This window comes from Lampetra fluviatilis, chromosome 53 (assembly GCF_964198595.1).
Source record: "Lampetra fluviatilis chromosome 53, kcLamFluv1.1, whole genome shotgun sequence".
Lineage (NCBI taxonomy): Eukaryota > Metazoa > Chordata > Hyperoartia > Petromyzontiformes > Petromyzontidae > Lampetra > Lampetra fluviatilis.
Window position 1 is genome coordinate 4,790,646 of NC_136327.1, and position 25,848 is coordinate 4,816,493.

General features: G+C 46.6%; 1 protein-coding gene across 3 annotated transcripts in view; it reads right to left on the minus strand.

Moving 5' to 3' along the window:
- LOC144949313 (BDNF/NT-3 growth factors receptor-like) overlaps positions 1–25,848 on the minus strand; it is a 283,555-nt gene that overhangs the window by 148,992 nt on the left and 108,715 nt on the right. Inside the window, exons 5-11 of one of the 3 annotated variants that reach the window (XM_078879268.1) lie at positions 22,496–22,656; positions 21,075–21,208; positions 18,338–18,473; positions 5,540–5,851; positions 3,025–3,048; positions 2,593–2,648; positions 1,970–2,072 (exon numbers count right to left, since the gene is read on the minus strand). In XM_078879268.1, the coding sequence (XP_078735394.1) occupies positions 1,970–2,072; positions 2,593–2,648; positions 3,025–3,048; positions 5,540–5,851; positions 18,338–18,473; positions 21,075–21,208; positions 22,496–22,656 (926 nt within the window). Of the gene's footprint in view, positions 1–1,969; positions 2,073–2,592; positions 2,649–3,024; positions 3,049–5,539; positions 5,852–18,337; positions 18,474–21,065; positions 21,209–22,495; positions 22,657–25,848 lie in introns of all 3 variants that reach the window. The other 2 variants (XM_078879267.1, XM_078879269.1) reach the window with 2 other exon arrangements.

Here is a 25,848-nt window from a genome sequence, read left to right on the forward strand (position 1 = left end):
GCTGGAAGCTCAACACCTACAAGCTGGAAGCTCTACGTCTCAAGCTGAGGCTCTTCGTCCTACGAGGCAACCACGTGGTCGGAGACCCGAGTGAGGGTCCGACCCTTCGTAGCAGTAACTCCTCTGTATAGAGTAGTTAGCTGGGTGGTCACCACCCTAGTCTGTATCTGGTGAAGGGGCAGTTACCCCTTTGTGTTACGTGTTATAAATAAAAGTGTTGCGTTGAAAAGGAACAACGTTTGCGATTCAGTTGGACTCACGGCACTTTGAGGTGCAGAAATGTTAATTACATTATTTTTAACTCTTGCAGCTTGGAAACACTAATTTGTTTTGGATTGAGTTTTTAATGTATTTTTCCACCCAATTACATTCCAAGTTTTCGAGTGTATTCCGTGAAATCAAGTGAGAATCCAAGAGACAAGGATATGGTCTCTCTGCGAGAGTGACCTGGGGGGTATTGGTCTGCCAGTAGGGGGCGATGATTGCTTGCATGCTGTGAGCATTTATCCCAATTGACTAATTTGTGGCGTGTCATTTTTTTTTTATTGAGAACATTTGGAACCCCGACCCCCTGGAACACAGTGGCCTCCTTTTGCCAATGCCGTTCAGGGGATCTTGAACGTCCACTGTGAATCAATTTCGATTCAAATCCCAAACCTAAAGTCAATTCAATGAGCCTATATTTCAACGCACAGAGGGCACGCATTTAATGAGCTTGGCAAGGAGTTTCATCCCACGCTGATCAAACCAGCATGTTTCATTATTATCAGAGTTGCAAATTGTTGAATTGAATGAAAATTTCGAATTTAATGCGATGGGGGATTTGTTGTTGTTGTTGGGTGCAGTGATCGGTGACCCAACTGAGGTCCCTCTCAATTCGCTGCTTGTGAGTAGGCAGTGGAAACTTCGGGCGACCAAACCCCAGACTGTCAAGACAGTGCTCCCTCCGACACTGCATTAATAAACCGATGTTTTAATGTATTTTACCAGGTAATGTCCACTGAGCAATATCGCAATTTTTTCACAAACGACCTGACTATCACAAATCATATCTCAACAAAGTGGCTGCTTAGCACGTACAGCATCCGGACACTGGAAACACGTGACGTTAGTTCAAATGTGGAGGGGAAAAATCGGAGGACCCGGAGAAAAATCCACGCGACCACGGTAAAGAGAGAGACACGCAAACTCCAAATATACAGTAGCCCCACGGGCCAACCTGTGGGCCAGCCTCTGGGGCAGCCTCTGGGCCATCCTGTGGCCCAACCTGTGGACCAGCCTGTGGGCCAGATTGTAGACCAGACTGTAGGCCAGCCTGTGGGCCAGACTGAATGCCAACCTGTGGGACACCCTACCACCGTTAAAAAGTTGGTTAAAATTTTTATATCGAGAAATATGAAGGTAATTAAAATGGGACATTGATAACACTGGTCAACACACTTTTTATGGCATAAGGTATTCCAACGGTTTTAAGGTAATTTTGGGGTGCTGATTCCAAATCTGGCAGTTTTTGTCTATAACATCAGGTTTTTGAGATATAAAATATTGAATTTTCAATAAAAACTACAGAAGAAAAATATTAAATAAATGTGGATATCTACATAAAATTATATTATAAACACACTATCCTAAAAATACAGCACCATATTTTAACACTAAAGCAGTCACTGACTCGCAACAACTTGCAATCATAAGTGACAGAGTTAATTTCGGGTAAAATCAATGAAAATGGGGTATGCCGATAGCATAAAATGAGATGTGCTAGAGCAAATCTGAGATCAGATTTGGAATCAGCACCCTGAAATTAGTCTAAAACAGCTGCAAAAGTCCAGGCCAGAATTTTTGTTGTTGTTGACCAGTGTAATTAATTAGGCACATTCCAGCAGGACCAAACAGGTTATCGTATATCAAGATTGCACAGTTCTGTATGTGTGTTTATTTGTTTAATTCGTTGTTTTAAAAAATGTACCTTTCATTCCAAACTTGCTCCGCAGGTTGTACTTGTTGATGAGGACGAGAAGAGACGCCAAGAGAATGCACACAAACGCGGCGATGCTCACAGCGATGTACACCTGAAAGCCAAACAAAACAACTGTGAACATCATCATCATTGGCAGCAGAAAATCATCGCTATCAATAAGGGCCATTGAACAATACGTCACCTTAAATACAATGGATAATTTTTCTTTCATCGTGAAATCGCACATCCAGGTCATGTAACACCGTTAGTTCTTGCCCGCAAGTAGCACATGTATTTTGTTTTAAACGTGAGATGTAAATATCGGTGGTTGGTTGGTTGGTTGGGTAAGTTGCAGAGGTGGGACAAAGTCATTGTTATGCAAGTCCAAGTCGAGTCGCAAGTCATCAAATTCATGACTCGAGTCTGACTCGAGTCCAAGTCACATGACTCGAGTCCACATCTCATAGGTGGGACAAAGTCATTGTTATGCAAGTCCAAGTCGAGTCGCAAGTCATCAAATTCATGACTCGAGTCTGACTCGAGTCCAAGTCACATGACTCGAGTCCACACCTCTGGTAAGTTGGGTGCGAAATGTTAATTGGTGCAAATTTACGACCCATCTTGACACCTACCGCAAACGAATCCTCTCCGACACGCGATATTTCATTGTACGGTTGCGTGACATCCTCTGAAAGTAATACATAAAAGAGTACACAGCAGCAACATCAGCATGTATGCATCATAATGAATGTAGCCGTTGGGTCACTGTGTGTGTGTGAGCATATATATACACGCACATAAGGCTGTCACATTACACAAGATGTACACCGCGAGAGACTTTTGCACGGGTGACAAATGCACTTTGCCGTGTATTTGCTGCTAATTCAGAAGTATTGCCCGTGCTCTCATTTGCAATCAAACTGTGTGCGTAGCTGATTGGCTGTAAATACACAGACCCTGTGGTCGATGCGAAAGTGTTTTTTGGTTTTACACGATGTCGAGTGAGGTTGAAACACGCCACAAGTTTAATGCGCTTAATGAGTGTGAACAGCTGAGGCGCTTACCGTAATAAGCATCTGGAAGAATATCTGTTAAATGAAAATGAATACAGTTTGTAACGAAAAAAATGATGAATAAAGATTTTTTTTTTATTATAATTCCCTCGCTGAAACTTTTCAAACATTTTTTTTGTTTAAAAAAAAAATTCACGCGTGAAGGAAAAGAAACTCCACGCGTGAAAGTCACTCGATGGAAATCCAGTTCACGAATCTTGCCATTCAAAAAGAAAAAGTAAAGACGTCTGCCAAAGAATGAAAATAAATGTGAACCGAGACCGAGCCACCCGCAGATTGCCGTTGCTTGAAGCAACTTGACTTTGGCCAAGTTAGTTTACTGTCCACATCACACAGTTGGCGTTCACAAGCGAACCAGTCATACGATAACTTTACACGTGGGTAGTAGGTTTTTACCCTTTAAACTAAAGGAGGTCTCATAGTGTGAATGCTTACCCTGAGCTCTCAATACTCTGATAGTGCGCTGTCTTTGAGTTGTACGCCTTTTGGCGTCATCTGGTCCAACACCAATGGCGACTAGGCTCTAAGGAAAGCTGTCTCGGGTGTGGTTATTGCAAACATGATGCCTTGTATAAAGGTGTCAGTTTTTGTACCAGTTTAAAGGGTAAAAACCTACTACTATATTTTGCCACTGGTAATGGAGGTCCTCATAGTTTACACGTGGGCTTTGACAACCAATATATTATTATTATTGTTATTTTGACTTAAAGCTTTCGTGACTGCAGGAATTCATATTTTAGGTTTTTCGGTAAAGGCACGTAGATAGGTTAAAAGAAAATAACAAAAAATAACAAAAACTACGACGTTTCGATCGCAATACAAGCGCTTGTGTTGCGATTGAAACGTCGTAGTTTTTTGTTATTTTTTGTTATTTTCATTGAACCCATATACGTGACTTAACCTAAAGATCCAAGAATATGAATATTATTATTCATAATCAAATTCTTTTCGGTTTGGTCGTAATACAAATGTGTTTTTCGTCCACGTTCCTCCACCTGACGCAGTCAATGAATAAAAGTTGTCCCTCGAGCTCTGAGCTCCTGTTCACAACCCGACGATGCTGCGTCTGATCTCCATCGAAACATCATTCCCGTGTATAAATGTTGCGAGATTTGCTCGACAACGACCAGATTAACAACAACGACACATTGCAAAAGCAGCCATACATTTAGCCACGTTTTTGATGCACGTGACACGTTTATAAATGGGCTGTGTAAGGTGGAGGAGGGCTTACGACACACACTACGACACAATTTCTGACCATTTAATATATATAAGGACCTCTGTTCTTTTTGTTTGAGACATTTAGCTCGACCGATCATATCCGGATTCAAGTTAACGACGTCCGTTTCGCACAGATGGCAGCGTCGTGTTCGAGGCTACGTGGATTATGAATTAAAGTTGAAAGCATTTATAAGCAAGAGCTCTGTTCATCCATCCTCGGGTGGACGGAGGATGTTGTGGGCAGGAGTGATGATAAGGGCGTTCAGGAGAAATTGGTTCGAACCGCAGCCGCACCTCCGATTGGCACGGTTGGTTACGTACGGCGCGAAAGAAGTTCAACATACGTATGTATACGCAGCTGCACGAGATCGGCATTCCGTACCGCCAACAACCAAAAAATGTACTTCCCTGGACTAACCCACGTGCTTAGATTCAGTTTCTTTTGAAGTACCCTGCGAGCGAAGAAGCTCTTAAATCAAGTTTCATTAATAAAAAAAGACCGTTTCCGTGACAGACATGACACGTTATAGGCAAATAAATGAATAATACAAGTGAAATAAAAAAAAGGTTAGAAATTATATAATAAAAAATGTAAAAGTTTTAACCAATTAAGAATTTTAAAAAGGTTGTAAGGTTCGGCATAAGAAGTACGAGTGATAAAACACGCCGTTTTACAAGAAACACAAAATTTAAATCGTGGCTGGCAATCCATTTTGACACGTATGTATGCACGCACGTTGAACTTCTTTTGCACCGTACGTAGCCCCACCGCGCTAATCGGATGGTCGTGGGGAAGGACAACAACAACAAACTCATCACGGAGAAGCGCACGATACACGCGAGAACGCTCGATTTCTCGTTGCGCGATCGCGGGTGTGCGACGCGCACGCACACACGCTGCGTCCGCGAAGGGCGCGTCGACAAGCAAACTCCGAACCTTACAGGCGCCACGGTCAGAGTCGAACCCACGAGCCTCCCGCCAGAGGTCGCATCCGGGTACCCGATATCCGTACCCTACCCGATACCCGGCTACCCGTACCCGGCCGGGTACAGGTACGGGTACCCGTTTGCGACCCTGGTGCGGCCGGGTAGGGATACGGGTAAGGAATCAAAACCCGTTTGCGACCTCTGCCTCCCGCACGCCGCGCGAGGGAAGTTAACATCTCGCCACCGTGGCGCCCATTTTTTTGCCGGAGCACGAGGTAGCCGGCGGTAAACGACAGCAATGGAAGTCTTTGCGGTGTGGGAGTTAGGCGTTCTCGAGGTACGCGCGCCCGCTCACCTGGGGCGTCCATGAAGTGAGCGTAGACGGTGCGCACGTCGCGGTCCAGCTCGTTGCTGATGACGAGCGTGTAGTTGCCGTTGTCGTGGTGCGATGCCAGGTCGAGGGTCAGGCAGCCGTGGATCTCGTCCGAGCGGCTCTCCTCGAACAGCGGCTTCTCCGTGTAGGTCGTGGCCACAAAGTCGGACTCGTTGAGGGGCTCGCCCTGGTACAGCCAGCTGAGCTTGGGCATGGGGTTGCCCCGCACCGAGAACGGGATGCACCAGGCGTGGTCCCTCTGGGGTGCGTGTAGCGCGAAAATGCGCGGCTTGTCTGCGCGGGAGAGCGGGCACGCGCGCAAGAGAGAGAGAGAGTGACAGTCATTAACTGGACGGTGTAGCGGTGGTGGCAACGGTGCTCGATTTGTTGTTGTTATATATAAACCACGTAAGGCCCACTGAGCTGCGTAGCTCGTTTTTCAGAAGCAACTTGGCTGTCACAAATGATAGTCCAACGGAGTGGCCGATCATCACGTGGGAAATGTATAGCAGCCAAGTAGTCTGAACGCACAAAGTTGCTTCTAAATGTGGGTGGGGGAAAAAAACGGAGGACCTGGAGAAAAATGCACGCAACCATGGGGGGAGAGAGAGAGAGAGAGACAGAGACAAACCAACTTAAATATGCAGGCGTCTGGGTGGGAATGGAACCGACGACCTCCTGCCAATAGGCGAGGGAGTTCAAATCTCGCACGTCGTGGCGCCCAGTGGTAACGTTCGTACCTCAAGGCAAACAAAGAACAATGTATGTTGATCTTCTTTCGCACCGTGCGTAGCCAACCGTGCTAATCGGAGGTGTGCGGGGAAAGGACAACAAATTGACATTAAAAGCTGTTCTACAGAAGTGAGTTTTCAATCTGGACTCAAGGAGTGCACAGCCCCAGTGGCTTCCTCATATCGGACGGAAGAGCAAAATGTATCTGGTATTGGTCCAAACATCCCAAGGATTTAAAAACATTGACTGCAAATTAATCTTCGGGATTAAAAACGGCGACATCGCACAACCACTACAAAAACTACAAACACGTGACTACAAAAGAGATTCAGTGAGGCTTTCCTGGGTTAATAAGCGTAATGCATATATTTTTAGATTGCAATACCACATAGAACCCCGGTTTAATTTGTCCTCATTATACTTCTGAGCGACGGTGCATAGCAATATATGGTACAATAACGTAGGATTCTAATGGATAGGTGTACATTGTGCTCTCGTGGTAGTGCCTTACACCAATAATCACAACTCCAATCCAAGCCTAGCAGCATTCCGGACGATATTGAGTGAGAAATTAAGCCCTGAATGTACATTGCCAACCGAATGTGCAGCTTGTCTGCGCAAACAAAAATAACGTATCAAGGTTCCTGTGGACAGAAAGGTCTTTAAACCAGTTCTAATTCTCGCGTTTGATGGTGGCGACAATCTGGCCACGACGAGAGGGCTTCATCAAGATTTAGGTCTTGAGAGTCATTTCGATCGATTTCTGGCCCTTTAAAAAATACACTTATATAATAGCCCAGATATGTCCTTCTGTGACTGTGATTAACGCCCCCGGATTGGTTGAAGCGTGTCACGTGACTGTGGGCAAGCAGCCAACCAGAGGTGCGCTCCTCCAAAACATGTACGCCCCCGGATTGGTTGGAGTGCGTCACGTGACCGCGAGCGGCCCAATTCGTGTTGTTGTGGTGAGAGGGAGAGCCGTGCTCTGTCCACTGCTGCCCTGAGGGAGATCCGTGCTCCGTCCATTACATTAGTACTCGAGTTTTTTTGGTGCTTAAATCCACTGCTGGATGAAGGCCCACCGCACGCTGTGCGAGTGGATCATAAGGATTTACTTGACCAGTCTGTTGGGGGCCGCCGTACGCTGTGGTTGTAGGGCGGTGCCGCAGGCTGTGGTTGTTGGGAGGTGCCGCAGGCTGTGGTTGTGCGGGGGCGCCGCAACAACCTAGTATATATATAAGGGGCCTCTGTTGTTTTTCTTTGAGGCATTTAGCTCGACAGATCTTATCCGGATTCGAGTCAATGACGTCCAGATGGCAACGTGGACACACGTCACAATGGACATCGGCTACGCCACGGCCGAGCGCCTAGTAAAACGGGGCCACGCAGGCAAGCTGCACTTTAAATCCGTGCTTACAAAGTCGCCGAGGCGTGCGTGGTCACTTCAATTTCTGTTTCCGTCTGAAAGAAACGACAAGCCTAACTGTGTCCCGCGGTTGTAATATATTCCGTCTGCCTCTCGGCCTGCAAACTGCGTCAATGCTCTGGCAGACTGCGACGGGCTTCAGCTTTCCAAATGTCTGTGGACGTTTATCAGCAGAGAGTCTCAGTGCTTTGCCTGCTGCTCAAGGTTGTTTAGAGCCCTGCAAGAGCCGGCAGTTGGGATTTGTTCTATCCTGTGATGGGGTGGGGAGGGGAGTCAATTCGCAGGACAGGCACGGTTGGCTTTCCCAACAAAGTGGAACTTGTTTAATTTAACACGTAGGCTTTCGCGACCAATATTATTCATAATATAGTTTTTTTTTTTTGGGTCAGATCGCGTTATTTATAAATGTGTCGTAACCCTCCACCGCTACTGTTTGGCCGTGTCGGGTGGTGGAGGGTTACAACACATTTATAAATAACGCGATCTGACCCCAAAAAAAAAACTATATTATGGAACTTCTTGGTTCTTTCGGTAAAGTCACGTGACTTTACCGAAAGAACTAAGAAGATGAATCCTTGCAGTCACGAAAGCTTTAAATCGAAATTATGGAACTTGTTTATCCAACCCTGGAGAGATGATGGGCTGAGTCAACCCCCTCGGCCAGGAGTTGAACTCGCAACCTTACAACTGCGAGCCGCTCGCTCTGCCTATGGGGCACTTGGCTGGAGGCTATAACCGTCACGTATGCTCGTGTTTGACATAAACGTACAATGCTTTATTACGTTGTTATTTTTTTTTCTGACTGCAGGGTGGATTTTAGTTTTGGTAGTGCTTGGTTAAACAAATAAATGTGTATTAAATGGCCACTTTGAAAAGGAGAGGCTTTGCCAGTTGGCGTTTTAAAATATGAGGGGGTCCTGTCAAAAACTATATTATGGCAAATTCATCATAATCAGCAGCAGCAACAGCCATTATTTATCTACCGTTGGATACCGCGATGTAGTAATGGACTAAGCAACCCTCACATACACCGATTTCATCGCTCCATCTCCTCCGTAGACATCCTTGGCTCCTCCTTACAGAAGAAAATTTGCTGGTCATTTTAACCAGATCAAAAAAATCAATTGAAATATTTTTTGTTCTATTTGTATAACTCATCTAATTTGAGATGTTCACTTTGGGGCTTTATTATAGAAAGGTAAATGGACTGTGTTTCTTCACGAATGCCCACCTTGGACCCTCTACATATACATTTCATTCCTTAGCTGCCTATTGAATCAGAATCTTTATTTAGACTAGAGGAATCCACTGAGCAACGTAGCTCTTTTTCAAAGATACTGAGCCTCGAAGGCCTCCGTTTACAAGCAATACACGGACACACACACACACACATCCACTAATAAATGGGCCAAACTTAATTACAGACAGGGTGTTCGAAAGTAGCGGTTTCTTTTCAGAAACGTGGCCATATAAAAAAAAACACAGACGGGAATGAAAAGATAACATTTCGCATCGTGCGGCAACGCACTCCGTGACAATGCCCCCGATGGAGGTCTCCGAATTATGGAATGAGGCGTTCTGGCTCCTCCTGCAAACAATGATGCCCTCCATAAATAAATCAGAACCGCAGCGCAGCGGCGCGTTCAGCGCCCGTCGTCGCGCGTGGAATGTAAATTCTTCGAGCACTGCCGCTCTTTCACACCCAACGTTCATCGGCACCCTTCTCTCGCTCTCCGCTCTCTCGCTCTCTCGCTCTCTCTGCCACTCTCTCTCTCTTTTTTAATTATTTATTTTTTATTATTTTACGATCAGTGGAAACAATACGATGCTCGGTGTATTCGGCACTTTGCTTCGTTCATGATTTCGTAATTTTTTTAAAATAACTTTGCTTTATGTAAACCCCCACCTCTCGCTCACTCTCTCACTCACTCTCTCCACTCTCTCTCCGCTCGCTCTCGCTCTCTCTCCACTCTCTCACTCAGCTCGCCCCCTCCCTTTGATTTCGCTCTCTCCACTTTCGTTCCCTCTCCGCTCTCTTTCCCTGCTCGTCCACGTTTCATTCTCTCTCTCAGCTCTTTCTCTGCTTTCTCTCTCTCTCTCGCCTGCCGCCCTTTCCTCTCGTAAACCATGGTGCGTCCTCCTCTCTGTCGGGGCCTCGAATTCTCCGGTAAACCCTCCACCCGCTGCCCTGCGTTGCCAACCAACCCCCGTGGGGCGTTCCTGCGAGAGCGGAAACGTTTTAAGAATTCTCGCCGCGCGGACCGTGGGGCCCAGCTTGGCCAGACCGCTACAGCAGGTGCTGGGTCCAAAGCGGCGTTGCGCAAAAAAATAAAATGCGAGCGCGAGCCCACAGATTTTTTGCTCGTGAAGAAATTGCGCCGCCAAATGATAAGTACGTGAACTTCCTTCACACCCTACGTAGCCATCCATGCTCATCAGAAGGGCGAGAGAGAGAGGACAACAAACTGAACGCAAAAACCAGCTCTCAAGAAATATGATAAATTAAGGGCGAGCATAATGCGATTGGCGTGCTTTCGCGACCAATAGTATCCAAAAGAGGGTATTTTTTTGTTAGATCGCGTAAATACAAATGCGTCGTTAAACTCGCCACCACCAGACACAGCCAATAAGTAAGGTTTGTCACGTAAACAGAACATGCCAATTAATTGCTGCTTCAGCACACTGGTGTGTTGGAGAGTAAACCCACAAGATAGTAAATGTTGTGGGTTTACTCTGTTGATGTGAAAAACCTTACTAATTGGCTGTGCCCGGTGGTGGCGGGTCGAACGGCACATTTATATTTACGCAATCTAACGCAAACAAAAAACCCCGTTATGTGCTACCATAACGCAAGTTGAGTACGCCGGACAATTTGAATATCATCATCTAGTGTTCATACCCGAATACGTCCCATCGGAGTACGTGCAACAACGTCCGTGAATTCACGGCGCCGTAAACGACACTACACTGCGTGTAAATCGTACTCCTAAAGCCAGGGTTGTGTATCGTCGTCATCAGCCATGGTCAATCCACTGCCTGATCCAAGCCCACCGACCCCCTCTCTCACCCCTGAGCCGTCACCATCTCTCGCACGACCCCGGATGTAACAACTCTCCCAGCACCTGCACGTGCGTTTCATCGCTCCATCTGCACGCTGGTCATCCTCTGGGACGTGTTCCTTCCATCAGCTGCCCCTTCCGCCATCGTCGTCGTCATCATCATTATCATTGCTGGTCATCAACCAGACGGTATATTGTATTTAAAACGTCTAATTGAGTCTCTTCCTTTGGTTGTTCTTTCATGCAAACTGCATCCCTTTATTTTCGGCAGTCGTGCTGCAGATACAGGAAAGCGATATGCTTAGTTATACGGGGTGGGGGGGTGGGGGGGGGGACCGGGGGGGGGCGGAGGGGAAGCTCATTCTAAACCCATATCACTAATTCAGGGCATTCTAACAACATTTGAGCAGCACACCTCATTATATGAGCGATGAATCCTCCAGGCAGGGCGAAGTAAAAATAAAATAAAACTCGTAAAACCCAGACATCTATTTGAGCATTCTGGCCACAGCCTCGTGGCGCCGGTCTTTTCATTACCATGCAAATGATACAATGCCTTGACACGAAGTGAGAGAAAGAGAAACTTGGACATAATTCACTCGCGATAGGTACCGGGGAATTATTATATATGTTTATCAGTGAGACAGCTAAAACACACATACATATTCTCACACGAAATAGGGAGTTGGAATTTTCCCATTACCTCCCATAGCTAAAAAAAACAACTATACAATGCGGAACCGGTACTGGCCAAACGTCCTAATATTGAAAGATCTCCTGCAAATTGCTGCATAGGGCTCATTCATTAATTAATTGCGCAATAAGTCAACGGAGGACCGTTGGTTGGCTACGCGCAGGTGCGGAAGCAGTTCAACGTCGCACCTACGTAAAGCACAGTACGCGCAGTCCGACCCAGGCCCAACTTTGAGACTTAAAAGTTCAGTGCGGCCTACGGTTTGCGAACGCGACCGCTCTGCATCGCCAAAGGAGAGAGAGAGCCACGCGGGCTTAATGTGCGCGCGTTCCGTAACGACTGTGCCGCGTGACGAGGGGGGCCGTGGGAGTCGCGACGGGGCCACGGGGGGGGGGCGTCACAATCGACGTCGACGGTGACACGCGACGAAGTCATCCGAAACGCAGGTTGCAGAAATTGTAAGGGAGGAAAAAAAGAAGAAAAATTTAGGGGGGGGGGGAAAGGAAAAAAGAAGGGGGGGAAAGTCGGCGAGGAAGGAAAAAAGAAAGAAAAAAAGAAAGGAAAAATAAAAAAGGAACAAAAGAAGGGGGAAAAGTCGGTGAGGAAGGAAAAAAGAAGGAAAAAAAGAAAGGAAAAATAAAAAAAGGAACAAAAGAAGGGGGATAAGTAGGAGAACAAGTAGGGAAAAATGAAGGAAATTTTTAAAGTGAAAATAAAAAGGAAAAATTTAAGGAAAAATGCTCTCAAGGCAGCGGGTGAGCGACCAAGCAGCCAGAGGATGGAGGAGAGGAGGCGGTAATGAGAGGGACATGGCCAGGGAGGGTGAGCAAGAGGGCGCAGGGAGCTTGACGCCTCTCCAGTGTGGAGCGTGGGCGATGTGCGGGTGCCCTTCGTCAATCCACCGCTGGACAAAGGCCGCGGCGAGGTGTGTGGCTCGCAGGGACTTTGTTTGACGGCTCGGTTGGCGTGCCGGTTGGTGAAGGTGAGCAGCGTAGAATCAAGAAATGAAATTCAGAAATATCGGACGATAACTGGGTGCACTGCCCGCACCACCCGCCCCCCGGCAGCACCCGCTCGTGCACAGCGATCGCCCATGCCAGGCACTCTCCAGCCTCAACGCTTGCTTAGCTTGGCAAGAGCCGGCCAGACCTGCGCCAATTCGTGGTGGGCGTGGTCATGGGCGTGTCGCTTCGTGAGAATGAATGCACTTGCAAAGAGTAAGCATTTAATAAGGAGCGAGGTAGTTATCGTCCTCATTCATCATTTAATTAAAGAAAAGCATTTTCGCGCGTCCGCATGAATTATTGAACGCCTTTGTCTGTCGTTCGCTATTAAGATGAGAGCCTTGCCCGTGTGTGTCCAGAGCGCGGTTGACATCCCCACGGCAGAATCCCGCCTCCTCGTTCATTATCGATCAATCAATCTTTATATTAGGCGCCACTATCGCCCTCGATAAAGTGGACATCAGTGCATATTACAGCGGGATGGGGACGGTACGGGGGGAGGGGGCGCAGGGGGGTCATGGAGCAACAGGAATGAAAAGAGAAACCCATCACGACGTCAGCGGCTGACACCGACTGAGCAAAGGTAAAAGTGCGACCATGCGCAGGACGAAGCAAAAAAAAAGATTTAACTACACTTATTTGACAGACAACTATTATAGGTTATTGATAGACAGCCAGGCTTGTTTTACCATGTTTAGCTGTTTTCTCCTTTTCACACTATTGTTAGCCTCACCTTACCATATGAATAAAAAAGTGTGCCGTACTTGGCCCTTCCCCCCTCTTCAACCATTATATATACGGAGTGATAGCTCTTGCAATCTCTCATTTACTTGATACAGCTGTCGTGGCTGTGACGGTTCCACCTGAAGACGGAAGCTTGTGTTGCCTCCGAAACGTCGTGATTTTTATTTTATTTTACTTTTATTAATTTTAATGTTTTACCTACGTGACTTTACCGAAAAAACCTAAGAATATGAATCCTTGCAGTCACAAAAGCTTCAAATCTAGAACGAAGCGCAAACATTGCACTCAAATGCCATTTTTGAAGGGCGCTCACAAATATGAAGAACGTATGCCGGAATCGACGGGCAAGAAACAAAAGTAAACGAAAAAGTAACAACGACGGCAACAACAACTAAAATATTGAAAGCAGAGCGGGGAGTGGGAGGGAATAACTAACCACTCCTCTCCAGTACCCGCAGGATCACGCAACAGCGATGCTGTGTTGACGTGCATCCGAGACTCCGTGTATCGGAAACTCCGTGTTTCCTAAGAGCGTTTCAGGTGGCAGGCCGAGCACGTTTAGGGGCACGCAGCAGCTGCTGCTCGACTCCAATCAATTCACAAACGTGGGAGGGCCACTCTTTGTTTTCGTTTTTGATGTGGGCCAATATTCACGACGACTGGAGTGTGGTAGCGGCTCGCCACGTTTCAAGGGGTTCGTTTAAAGTGTGCACCGTGTGGCTGGCGGCCAAATAATACTGTTTGGTTCTCTTTCCATTGACCGACTCGTGTAGTTTCAGTACGTTCTTTGTGTACGTGCTGTGGTGACAACAACGGCACAGCGGTGGTTTGTTTTGCCGAGGTTTGCGGGTTCCATTCCGGCGTGCTTGCCCTGGTTGTTACCGTGGTTTGTCTTCTTGGTTCTTTCGGTAAAGTCACGTAGAAGGGAAATAATAAAATAATAAAAATAAAACATAATAAAATAATTCTCACGACGTTGCTGTCTTCCCGACAGACCTGTTCTTCACCTGAGGACGGCTGCTTGCGTTGTGGCCGAAACGTCGTGAGAATTATTTTATTATGTTTTATTTTTATTATTTTATTATTTCCCTTCTACGTGACTTTACCGAAAGAACCAAGAAGATGAATCCCTGCAGTCACGAAAGCTTTAAATCGAAATTTAACCGTGGTTTGTATTAACCGCAAACAATGTCACCGCTTGCAGCCCTGCTCCATGGTGAACGTCGATCCGTTGCTTGCCGGCTTCACTCTTCAAATTCCCCCCAAAATTTGAAGAGTTACCCGAATATCTATACGAAAATGTTTTGTTGTTGTTGTTGTTGCCAGTATCAACAAAAATTATTGTTTCTGGCAAAAAAATAACAGGAGGTGTTAGTATGTTCAAAGACCAAATAGATACCTTTTGCAAGGTATCAAGTCTGCCACAAATACGTGTGGTTAATGTAGACTTTTATGCCTTGCAAAAAGTTATCTATTTGGTTCTACTATGAGATCTCTTTTACCAGTGGCAAAATATAGTAGTAGGTTTTAACCCTTTTAAACTGGTACAAAACTGCCTTGAATAAAGGTGTCAGTTTTGTACCAGTTTAAAAGGGTAAAAACCTACTACTATTTGGTTCTAGATTTGAAGCTATCGTGACTGCAAGGATTCATACTCTAAGGTTTTTTCGGTAGTCACGTAGGTAAAAAAATAAAAATAAAATTAATAAAAGTAATAATATAAATACTATTTTATTTTATTTAGAAATATTATTTTATATTATATTATTTTATTTATATTATTACTTTTATTAATTTAAATTTTATTTTTTTACCTACGTGACTCTACCGAAAAAACCTAAGAGTATTTATTTGGTGTTCGATCATCTTAACACCTCCTGTTTTATTGGCAGAAAGGGCAAAACCTATTCTTATTTTCCCGAATATTACTCAATTGGGATTATACACAAACAGCAGCGGTGATCGCCCCCTACTGGCAGACTAATGCACAGGGACAGCTGACACTGAGGGTGCCCCTAGACTAGAAAATTCCGTCACAGTTCCGTCACAGTTCCTATGATCACTGTTTCATTGGTTTTATTTTGGTGATTTCGAAAAGTGTATTGGTTTGGTCATGTTTGTGTTGTTGTAGTACAGAGTTAGACTGATGGCCTTAATCTAAGTTGTCTTGTGGTTGTTGTTGGTTGTTTGACTTGCATCCCAATGGGATTTTTGCACACAGCGTTGGTGTACGGTGTTTTTTTCTGCAATATGTTGCTGTCTTTTCTTGGATTTTCTGTTTGCACTCAGTCACATATTCACTTTAAGATGTTTTTTTGTTCATGTTTTTGTTTTTTGTTTGTTGCGGTTGCACCCGATTCAAGAGCCGAATGGCTCACAAGGCTATACCTAATAAATTTACTTGAACTTGAACTAGACCACACAGCAGCGGGGATCGCCCATACTGGCAGACTAATGCACAGGGACAGCTGACACTGGGGGTGCCCCTAGACTAGACCACACAGCAGCGGTGATCGCCCCCTACTGGCAGACTAATGCCCGCTTGCAGGCCAGCTGCTAAGACATCTTGTGCCACATCAAAAACAAATCATTGTTGTTATTTTTTCTCACCAAAAAGACATCATCTTAGAGGCTGTTTACAATTTTCTGCAGATATGTTTTCTTCAACCAGACAGGAATCGATTAAAATCATAGTAAAGACGAGAGAAGCCTTACATTTTGATGTAAAGCTTTCGTGACTGCAGGGATTCATATTCTTGGTTCTTTCGGTAAAGTCACGTAGAAGGGAAATAATAAAATAATAAAAATATTAAACAATAAAAATTCTCACGACGTTTCGACTGCAACACAAGCAATCATCATCAAGGTGTGAAATCCACGGCAAGAAAAACATTTTATAATTTCCCTTCTACAGAAAGAAAATGTATTGCTGTGGATTTCACACCTGATGATGATTGCTTGTGTTGCAGTCGAAACGTTGTGATAATTTGTATTGGTTTTTTTTCCCTTCTACGTGACTTTACCGAAAGAACCAAGAATATGAGAGAAGCCTTGTCAAAGGATGTGATTACAAAAAAAAGTTAGGGTTTCAGTATTCATCGACATGTCTAATAATTTAGATTATTTTGGCTGATGATTCACGGAATCAATTTCGCGTCTATGTACAAATATATTTGTTGTGGTTCATGAAAATGATACGCCGTCGTTACAGTTACGCCAATGGCTCGGACAGAAATGTGCGAGCGAGACGAAAATGAAAAATAAACGGGACACAAACTGGCCGGCCAAAAAAAGATACAAAACCAATATCGATTATTTAATCAAATCACACGGCCCCACGGAGTCGTGACAAATTAATCGCATCGCCGGATTTGGAGGAGTGGGGATGAATTGTTATAACCCCGCCGAAAAAAAACCCAGCAGACTCGTTTTCGAGCAACAAAAGTGTCTCCTGGAACTGAGTTACAGGCCATTAATCTTGAAAGAGTGACCTTAAGCTTTGTAGGGAGTAATCAATAGTGTCGTTGTGGAGAACGCTGCATATGTAACAAAATAAGCGGGCAATGCACCTCCTTCCCATAATTGTATCTACGCACTAATTTTTTTAATTATTATTAATGTACATTATACTTTTTACGCGAACTAGGACCCACATCTAACATAGAAAGTGTGTTGCCTATATACAAAGACAAAGATTCCCCGTATAGCCTCAACAGACTGTTGGGGCAAGTGCTGTTAGCGAGCACCTATAAAGACCGGCATGGCACACGAGGGGGTGGGTGGCCAGCACCACCGCCGTTGTCTCCCGAGTGGCGATGTTTACAGACCGTACCAGGTACTCATTTGAGGCTGAGTCGACCTAGGGGAGGCCCAGGACTGGTTCAGATAATCGTCCCTGGTGTTGGCCGTGAGCTGGATTTGATATCGGGTAATTGGACTCGTAGCACAGCGCGCTAACCGATACACCACCACTCCCCAGCCGATATATATATTACAGTTCGCCAGCATTTGTTTAAGCAAGCCTCATGAGACACTGAATGTAAAAACCGGTCTAGAGTTGCTTGTATTAAACCAATGCTTCTGAAATAATATAAAAATATTGCGTATGGCCGTGCGGCCGATGGAATTATTATCTTGTTATTCGCGTGGCATACGTTCCACAGATGCTCATGGATTGCAAATTTCGCGGATTAATGATCTTTTGTTTGGAATTGCATTAAATAAATACGTAAATAAGCTATTAAATACGTGAAGATAATCCCATGACTTTATATTATCACTTAATCTCATCACTTTCTCCCATTACATTCTCTTTCATCACTTTATCTCATCACTTGATCTCTCATCCATCACTTTCTCTGTCTCTCTCTCGATGCAATCGTGTAAAGTTCCAGGTGCGATTGACAGATAGCCACGATCGCGGAGAGCAAGTTTGTGAATAACAAGGAAATACGTCAAGAAGCAAAAAAAATCACGCAAACTCCGGTCGTCCTCTCAGCAGCGTTTCGCTAACCACCGAACAGAGACGGTGACCACATCGCGCGCTTTCAGATGCGCTTCTGCGGCCGTCTGGAACGCTCTTCCTTCCGATATCAGGAAGACACTGGAGCTGTGCACTTTTCAAGCATCGACATTGTGAAGAACGAATTTCTTTAGAACTGCTTGTTGTTGTGTTTAGATTGTTGTCCTTCCCCCGCACCTCCGATTAGCACGGTGGTGATGCTGGGTGCGAAACATTTTCAACATGCATACATACATACATGTTAGTGCCATGATTAGGGCTCTAAGCCAGTTCACCAAGTAAATAGCGAAGCGAGCTAAACACTACACTAACAGCTTGCAAAAAAGTAGTACATATGCTGATCCAAATATCTCTGATATTCGTTTGTCGTTTTATGCCAGGGCATTATAAAAAAATGCTGCCCGCATGTTCAGAACCACCGTTAAATCGTACACTTTGATTTCATATCGTGTCAAAATACAAAGGTATCTCAAAACTTAGATATATTTTTTCATGTAGGAGAGACGGGTGGGCATATTGTCTGCTCCATCATTCATCGAGTGCTGATGTAGAAGCGGGCTGTCCGCACGCTGCCCATCGTGCACCCGGGGGATACGTACATTGCACGTTGAGGTACACAGAGGCCTGGGTCTGTCCCACGATGTTCTCCGCAACGCACGACACGATCTTGTCGTTGTCCTCCCACGAGATGTTGAAGAGGCGCAGGGCAGTCACCGACTCTGACAACAAGTCGACCTGGGGCGACAAACGGGGGGCCACGCAATGTGAACACACGCACGCTCCAAGCTTCACGAGTCACCGCATGTACGATGAACTTCTTTCACACCGTACGTAGCCAAATGTGCTCATCGGAGGTGCGGGGGGAAAGGATTGTTGGCAGGACGTGATGGGCATGGGCACCCGCAATCCTTCCCCCGCATCTCCGATCAGCACGGTTGGCTACATACGGTGCGAAAGAAGTTCAGTGCGTCCGTACATACACGTACGTGAAGTCCGCCGAATGCGTTGGTCAATATCTTGTTTGTGGCTGACACGCGATACGCGTGCAGGATGGGCGTGCAGCGGGTGTAGGAGTGGCGGCGCAGTGGAGTGGAGCGCCGCGCTATGAACCCGGTGACCTGAGTTTGGTGTCTATGCCATAGCTAACATCGGTGGGGGAGTGGTACCTGAATTTCCCTCCCAACACCCCACCCAACCCCATTACGCCACCTTCATCGAACCGCGCACTGGCCACCGTCGTCGGTGAACTATGGTCAGACGACTCTCATGACTCATGGCATGGGGAGGGCCTTATAATTTTTTGCCATACGTAGCCAATCATCCTAACGGGAGGTTGCGGGCGGAAAGACAACAAACTAAAAACTAAACAATCATCCAACAGTGGCTTTACAACAGGCGATACAATGTTATTAAAAAAAAAAACTCTCTCGACTCAAAAGGGTACGTTAATAACCAAGGTAAGGAACAGAGAGGTCACGGCTCAGATAATGGGTCCACTCATAAGGATAACATGCGTGCACAACAGAGCCCACGTGGGCGAAAAAAAAACGAAAACGTGAATCCCAGCCACGCTTCGCGCTTCAAGATGACCCCTTCATCTGGAGACGTGGTCACGTTTTCGCCGCCGCTGCGTTCGCTGGGGGTAGTGTTGTCTTCTGTTCATTATTTCATTCCTGAATGCGCACGGAACGCTGTTGCAGCAACGCGCAAGATCTACCGCACTTTAAGGTGTCCGCCAACCCTCCCCCCTCACCACCCAAACAAAAAAAGAAATGCGTTTTATTTTCTTGTTTTCAGTTTCGCCAAAGTAGAGTGGTTTCCCACACCCTCCCTCTATCTCGCCCGAGCTTTTAACTTCCCCAATATATGTCCGTGATCGTGCACGACCATTGTAATTTTCACAACGGCACAAAGGATGCCCCTATTGGACTCTACCCCCCGTCCCCCCGCGCTCCCCACACTTATTTCCACAACAACTCAACCCCCGCAGTGGAGCATGACTCCGATGCATTCAGTTGACCATTTCGTGTTGGCTTCAAAACAGAATGAAGAAAAAAAGCACACACAACGTCGCATTAAGTCTCTTTCTTTTACTGGTAGGAACCTCCTGGTTACACCAGCCCACAGGGGATTATTGTGTCCGTCTGTCCATGGTGCAGGGAGGGGCTGGGTGGGGATGGGGGGGCTGGGTGGGGAGGGTAGGGTGGGGCGGGGCTGGGTGGGGAAGGTGGGGCTGGATGGGGAGGGGAGGGTGGGGAAGGGCTGGGTGGGGAGGGTGGGGAGGGGCTGGGTGGGGAGGGTGGGGAGGGGCTGGGTGGGGAAGGTGGGGCTGGGTGGGGGAGTGGGAGGGGTGAGGCTGGGTGGGGAGGGGCTGGTCACCCCGTGGTGCCCTTATAAAACTCAACGTTTAACCTACTCACGCCGGCTTGTGCCCGCCCTCACAGTCGGGCATATTTGCGGAATACACCACGCCCTGGCCGTTGACCCTGGCCATTGACCGAGCAAACCAACGTTCCTACCAGCTCCCTCCGCAAGCAGGAATGGGTTTTCCCTTTTTAGGGCGTTCTCGCGCGTGCGTGCGCTCGGTGTGTGTGCGCGTGAATACAATTACAGAACACTCAGGCTCAGGAAAAGTTATAATTATTTTAAAAAATCATAATTTAATTGTACGTATATAGATATTCAATTATAATTAAATTATATTATACATCATAATCATACTCACATTATAATTACCGTATCATTATCAAAATGAACACTTAGGAAAATTAACAGTTAGGAAATTTTACATTTAGGAAAATTATAGAACACTTAGGCTTGCTCGAACGTTGGAGCACATTTTTACTTAATAAAAAAATTATATACACGCGTAACATTTTTAGTCAAATCGAAAAAAAATGTTTTCCCTCTTCCCGAATTCGTTTCAAACGTCGTTGTCTTGTGGTTGTTGTTGTTTGACTTGCATCCCACTGGGATATTTGCACAGGGTTGGTGTACGGTGATTTTTTCGGCAATATTTTGCTGTCTTTTCTTGGATTTTCTGTTTGCACATAGTCACTTTAAGATGTTTTCTTGTTCATCTTTTGTTTTTTGTTTGTTGCGGTTGCACCCGATTCAAGAGCCGAATGGCTCACAGGGCTATACCTAATAAATGAACTTTGAACTTTGAACTTTGCTTATCAGCGCCGTTGGCATGATAATCCGTTCGGAAATCTTGCCGAGCGGTGGAATCTCCGAAGCATGTCAGAGATTGGCCTGGCGATAGATTTCTTTTTTTAGTCCATCACAAGACTCCGAAATAAAATCTTTCAGGTGGAAGCAATTTACCTGCGGCACCTGCGCGGAAGAGATGTCCAGAGTGTCCCAGCTGACGACGGGAGCCGGGTGTCCCGACACGTTGCACGTGACCGACACGGCGTCGCCCTCCCGCGCCACCACCGTCTCTCGGTCCAACTTCACCTCCGGCAGTTCTGGAATCGAGCGCCGCCCGTTAAATACGCCGGCGGACAAAGGAAGCCGACGGGGCCCCGACTCCGATCTCCCCGATGGTAAACCGATGTCGACCGCGGCGAGCGAGTGATAATTCGAATCGGTCCCCGGGCGGGCCTTCCCCTAGTGCGACCGAGCCTTGAAAAGGGGGTACCCGACGCAGCGTAAAAATATCGCAACTCGGTGTGGCAAAAGTGGCCGGGCGTGCGGTGTTGTTATCATCACGCCAGCATCGGCAGGCCACTCTCACTAACCGCACTTGTCCCAGCAGTCTATGGAGGCTATCCAGCAGACCTTTGCCTATGGCAGCCCGACGCATTGTACAGCTCGTGCCTGGTGCTGTCCCGGCACGGCGCCCGACGTTTCGTTCCACGCGCCCCGGGAGCTTCTTCAGGAGGTCGGCGCGTGGAGCGGAACGTCGGACCCTCGTGGCGACGAGCGCGCGCGCACAACCCAGAGGGCACGCCGAAGGGCGGCAGAGTTGTGACGCCAGCCTAGCGGGGGGTGTTGCGTTTTTTGGTGGATTTTTCTCAAATGTTTCAGATTTGCTCGCCTGCTGGCTATCAGATGCATTGGGTGTCACCTTCGGGAAGGTCAACTGAAGGGGTGGACATCACCTAAGCTCGTGGCGCTTGCATGAACGAGTCTGTGACTTTGAATCTCATTCCACTTCTTCTTCCAACAGCAGGCCGCGGCTGTGTGTACGCACGCCTGGCACGCTTGACCGCTTGTAAGTTCATGCGCGCGCGTGTGTGCGTGTGCAATCTGGCTTGTGTGTGTACCAGCAAATACAAAGGCAGATCCCTCCTCGTAGCCCCAAAAACTGTTGGGGCGAATGCTGTTAGCGAGCACCTATGAGTGCCGCTTACGGTGGATGACGGAGGCGGTGCCGCTACGAACCGATTCCTGCTCATGGCCACCACCGGTGACGATGATCTGAGCCGGTCTTGGGCCTCCCCTAGGTCGACTCAGCCTCAAATGAGTACCAGATTCGGTGTATAAACATGCCCACTGGGCAGACAAAGGCAACCGGGCATGGTGCTGGCCACCCACCGGCCTTCATAGGCGCTACTCGCTAACAGCACGGACGGAAGAACGTTCCAGACGGCCACAGAACGCACGTCTAAAAAAAGCGCGTGGCGTGGCCGAACGACAAAAATTAAATAACCACTACACGCCGAGCCTAGTAGGGCCCCCCCTCCTTCACCCTCCCTCCGTCCACCGCCCCCCACCCACCGCCGCGACGTAACAAGCCGGCCCTGTCTCACGGCAGTAGGAGATCTGCATGTCGACGAGGCGGACGGTGATGTTGCGGTCGGGCGCCCAGCACGTGAGTCGTTGGCGCGCCAGGCCGGCCCTGTTTGCCCTCTGCATGTGCTGTAGCCAGCGCAGGGCGCACGAGCACTGGAAGGGGTTCCCCGTCAGCACCCTGCAACAACGCGGCACACCAGCAACAGCAACGAGCGACAGACAAACAAAAAAAGGAAAAGTGGTTAAGAGATAGTCACTTTAGCCCACTTCAGCATTTGTTTCTTGCTGTGGTTGTCCCACCTGATGACGGACGCTTGTGTTGCGCCCGAAACGTCGTGATTTGTTATTTTTATTTTTTATTATTATTTCAATCATTTTATTACTTGTTTTTATTATTTATTTTTACCGACGTGACTTTACCGAAAAAACATAAGAGTATGAATCCTTGCAGTCACGAAAGCTTCAAATCTAGAATTAAGAGATACTCCTTCTTGGTTCTTTCGGTAAAGTCACGTAGAAGGGAAATAATAAAAATAAAACATAATAAAATAATTCTCACGACGTTTCGGCCACAACGCAAGCAGCCGTCCTCAGGTGAAGACCAGGTCTGTCGGGCAGACAGCGTCTGAATGAAACATCCCAGGATTGGAGCGTATATTTAAGCTTAGAGTCGCGGCACGTCGAAACGTCGTGAGAATTATTTTATTATGTTTTTTTTTTCCCTTCTACGTGACGTTACCGAAAGAACCAAGAAGATGAATCCCTGCAGTCACGAAAGCTTCAAATCTAGAATGAAGAGATACTCGTTCAGGTTTCAGACGTCGCTCGACACCGATGTTGTCCATGTCCGGGAGTCGAACCGAGGTCGCCGGGTTGATGGCGCGGGGGCAACTAACCACTGCCCCACCGCTGCTCCCACAGTAACAAAGACAAAGATCCCCCCCCGTGTAGCCTTTCACAGACTGTTGGGGCAAGTGCTGTTCGCGAACCGCCCATGAAGCGGTGGGAGGCCAACACCATTGCTGGCCGCCTTTGTCTCCCCAGTACACAGCGCACCAAGGTACACAATTCGAGGCCGAGCCTGGGGCATGTCCCCGGAAACCTGTTCACATATTCGCTGCCGCTGTTGTTGATCGTGTGCGGGAATCGATCTTGGCTCGACCGGGGTTCGGAGCGCAGCCTTAATATAGGTTGTCTTATGGTTGTTGTTGTTGTTGTTTGACTTGTATCCCACTGGGATTTTTGTACACAGCGTTGGTGTACGGTGTTTTTTTTCTGCAATATTTTGCTGTCTTTTCTTGGATTTTCTGTTTGCACTTAGTCACATATTCACTTTAAGATGTTTTTTGTTCATGTTTTTGTTTTTTGTTTGTTGCGGTTGCACCCGATTCAAGAGCCGGCTCACAGGGCCATACCTAAAAAATGAACTTGAACTTGAACTGGTTGTCGCGGCTGAGCGGACTTCGGGTGGGCAGAAAACATTCCTGATACCGGCACACCGCTCTGCTGCCCTACGCCGAGTGGATTTCAAACGCAGGCGAGGGCTACAAAGGTAGGTGGGCGAGTAGTGAAACGTTAATGGTAAGAGGTGGGTAATTAATGACTCGGCAAAGGATAAAAGTGGGTAATGAGTAAACGGGCAACAAAGTAAATAATGCGATGGCGTTGTGTTGTTGTTGTTGGTGTGGTTCTATTACCATTTTCAAATGCAGTAACTGTCTGGCTTTTTCCGCTTTCAAGACCATCCACCCGCTGTTCTCTTTGAATGGATCTCCAACTAATTTAAAAGTTGTTACGTTTTACGTTATTTTTTTTGTATGACACGGATGATCGTCCCGTGTAGCCATCCTGCCCTGTCATTATACCCACGGGAGATCCGTGGGGCTGCGTGAGCCACCGTAGGCAGACAGCAGCAACAGCGGCAACAAAGACACAAAACAAAAAAAAGACATCGCGACTTTGCAAAGAATGAGTACGGGGGTCTTGAAGGAATATTGTACAACTCGCAAAAGACGGGGTGAATAACAGTCGTGAGCAAAACGTGCGCTCGTCAAACAACAAAAAAATCTGTGCAATTCTAAGATGAAACGGCGAAGCACAGGTGAAAGTAAGCTCTACATTTTAGTAGAACAGCGATGTAGACACACACACGTCGAAAACGTTTATGTGATTGTGGTTATGGTTGTACTTGATTAATCCCTAATCTCTGCCATTACATACACTGAAACAAGAAAAGATAAAAAAAAGAAAAAAACAGAGCAATGTAATACAATACACTATTAGACATTATTGGAAAAAAAGTCCATCCTATCTGTTCGTGATTATTTTTTAATATTTTAGGCAGGAAATTATTTTCAAATTTTGATCTTTTTTGGGGGGGGGGGGACACCCCCACACCCCGTGGAAGATTTGGTCCCCCCCAATGTTGACTCCATGGCTACGGCCTTGCGTGGGAGCAATTCATTGGTGGAGTGGCCACTGCATCCCTGCCGGTATTCCTAACCTAGTGGAGAATCACAAGTCCTCTGCAAAGTTTTTGACCGTAATTGCGAGCAATGAGATATATATATTACACGTAAGCCGCTCGCAACGCACTTCTGAGGACCTCAAGGGCACTTTCTGTCTGGATCACTGCCCACGTTTAAATGCATGCACGCGTGTGTATGTACGTTTGTATTATATATACATATATCTCCCATCAAATATTTTCAATAATTACATTTATCAAAACTGGAAGTCAGTGCCAGAGAAAATACTAATTTATTTCATTTTTTCCCTCCCTCCACTGGTCCTGCTGGATAACCAGACTCAGCTCAGCACGTCAATCACCTCGGCGTCATCTCGGCAACGGCAAATTGACCTCGAGTCATGGACTGGGGAAACTTTTTTTTGTCCCTTTTATTATTTAAAGGGAGGCGTCTAACTTGGCTATGAGATGGACTTTTGGCATAGCGTGGTTAAAGCGGGCACTTAAATTCATCCTCTCTTCTCTCATTTGAAGCTAATTTGTGAAATGAATAAAAAAAATCACAGCGCCATTCAGGAAAGTGAATTAAAATTCGGCAATGTGAAGGTCGACCCTTGAGCCTTGGCATTCTCAAGACCAAGTGGGGCACACATCCACACCCAAGCCCTTTAGCGGATGATTATTTACTGTGGTTTAGATTTAGCTCCATTGTTGCATTTAATCATTGTAATTTGATAGGTGTGGGAATTTCCAAGTATATTGTAATATGTTTAATGGGCGTGAGTGAGTGATGTGTGCGTGCGTACACGCGTGTGTGGAAATGATTCGTGATTCAGTGGCCAGATTGATTCAATATGAAAAATATAGCACTCTTGATAAGTAGAAACATTAAAAGTCAATACA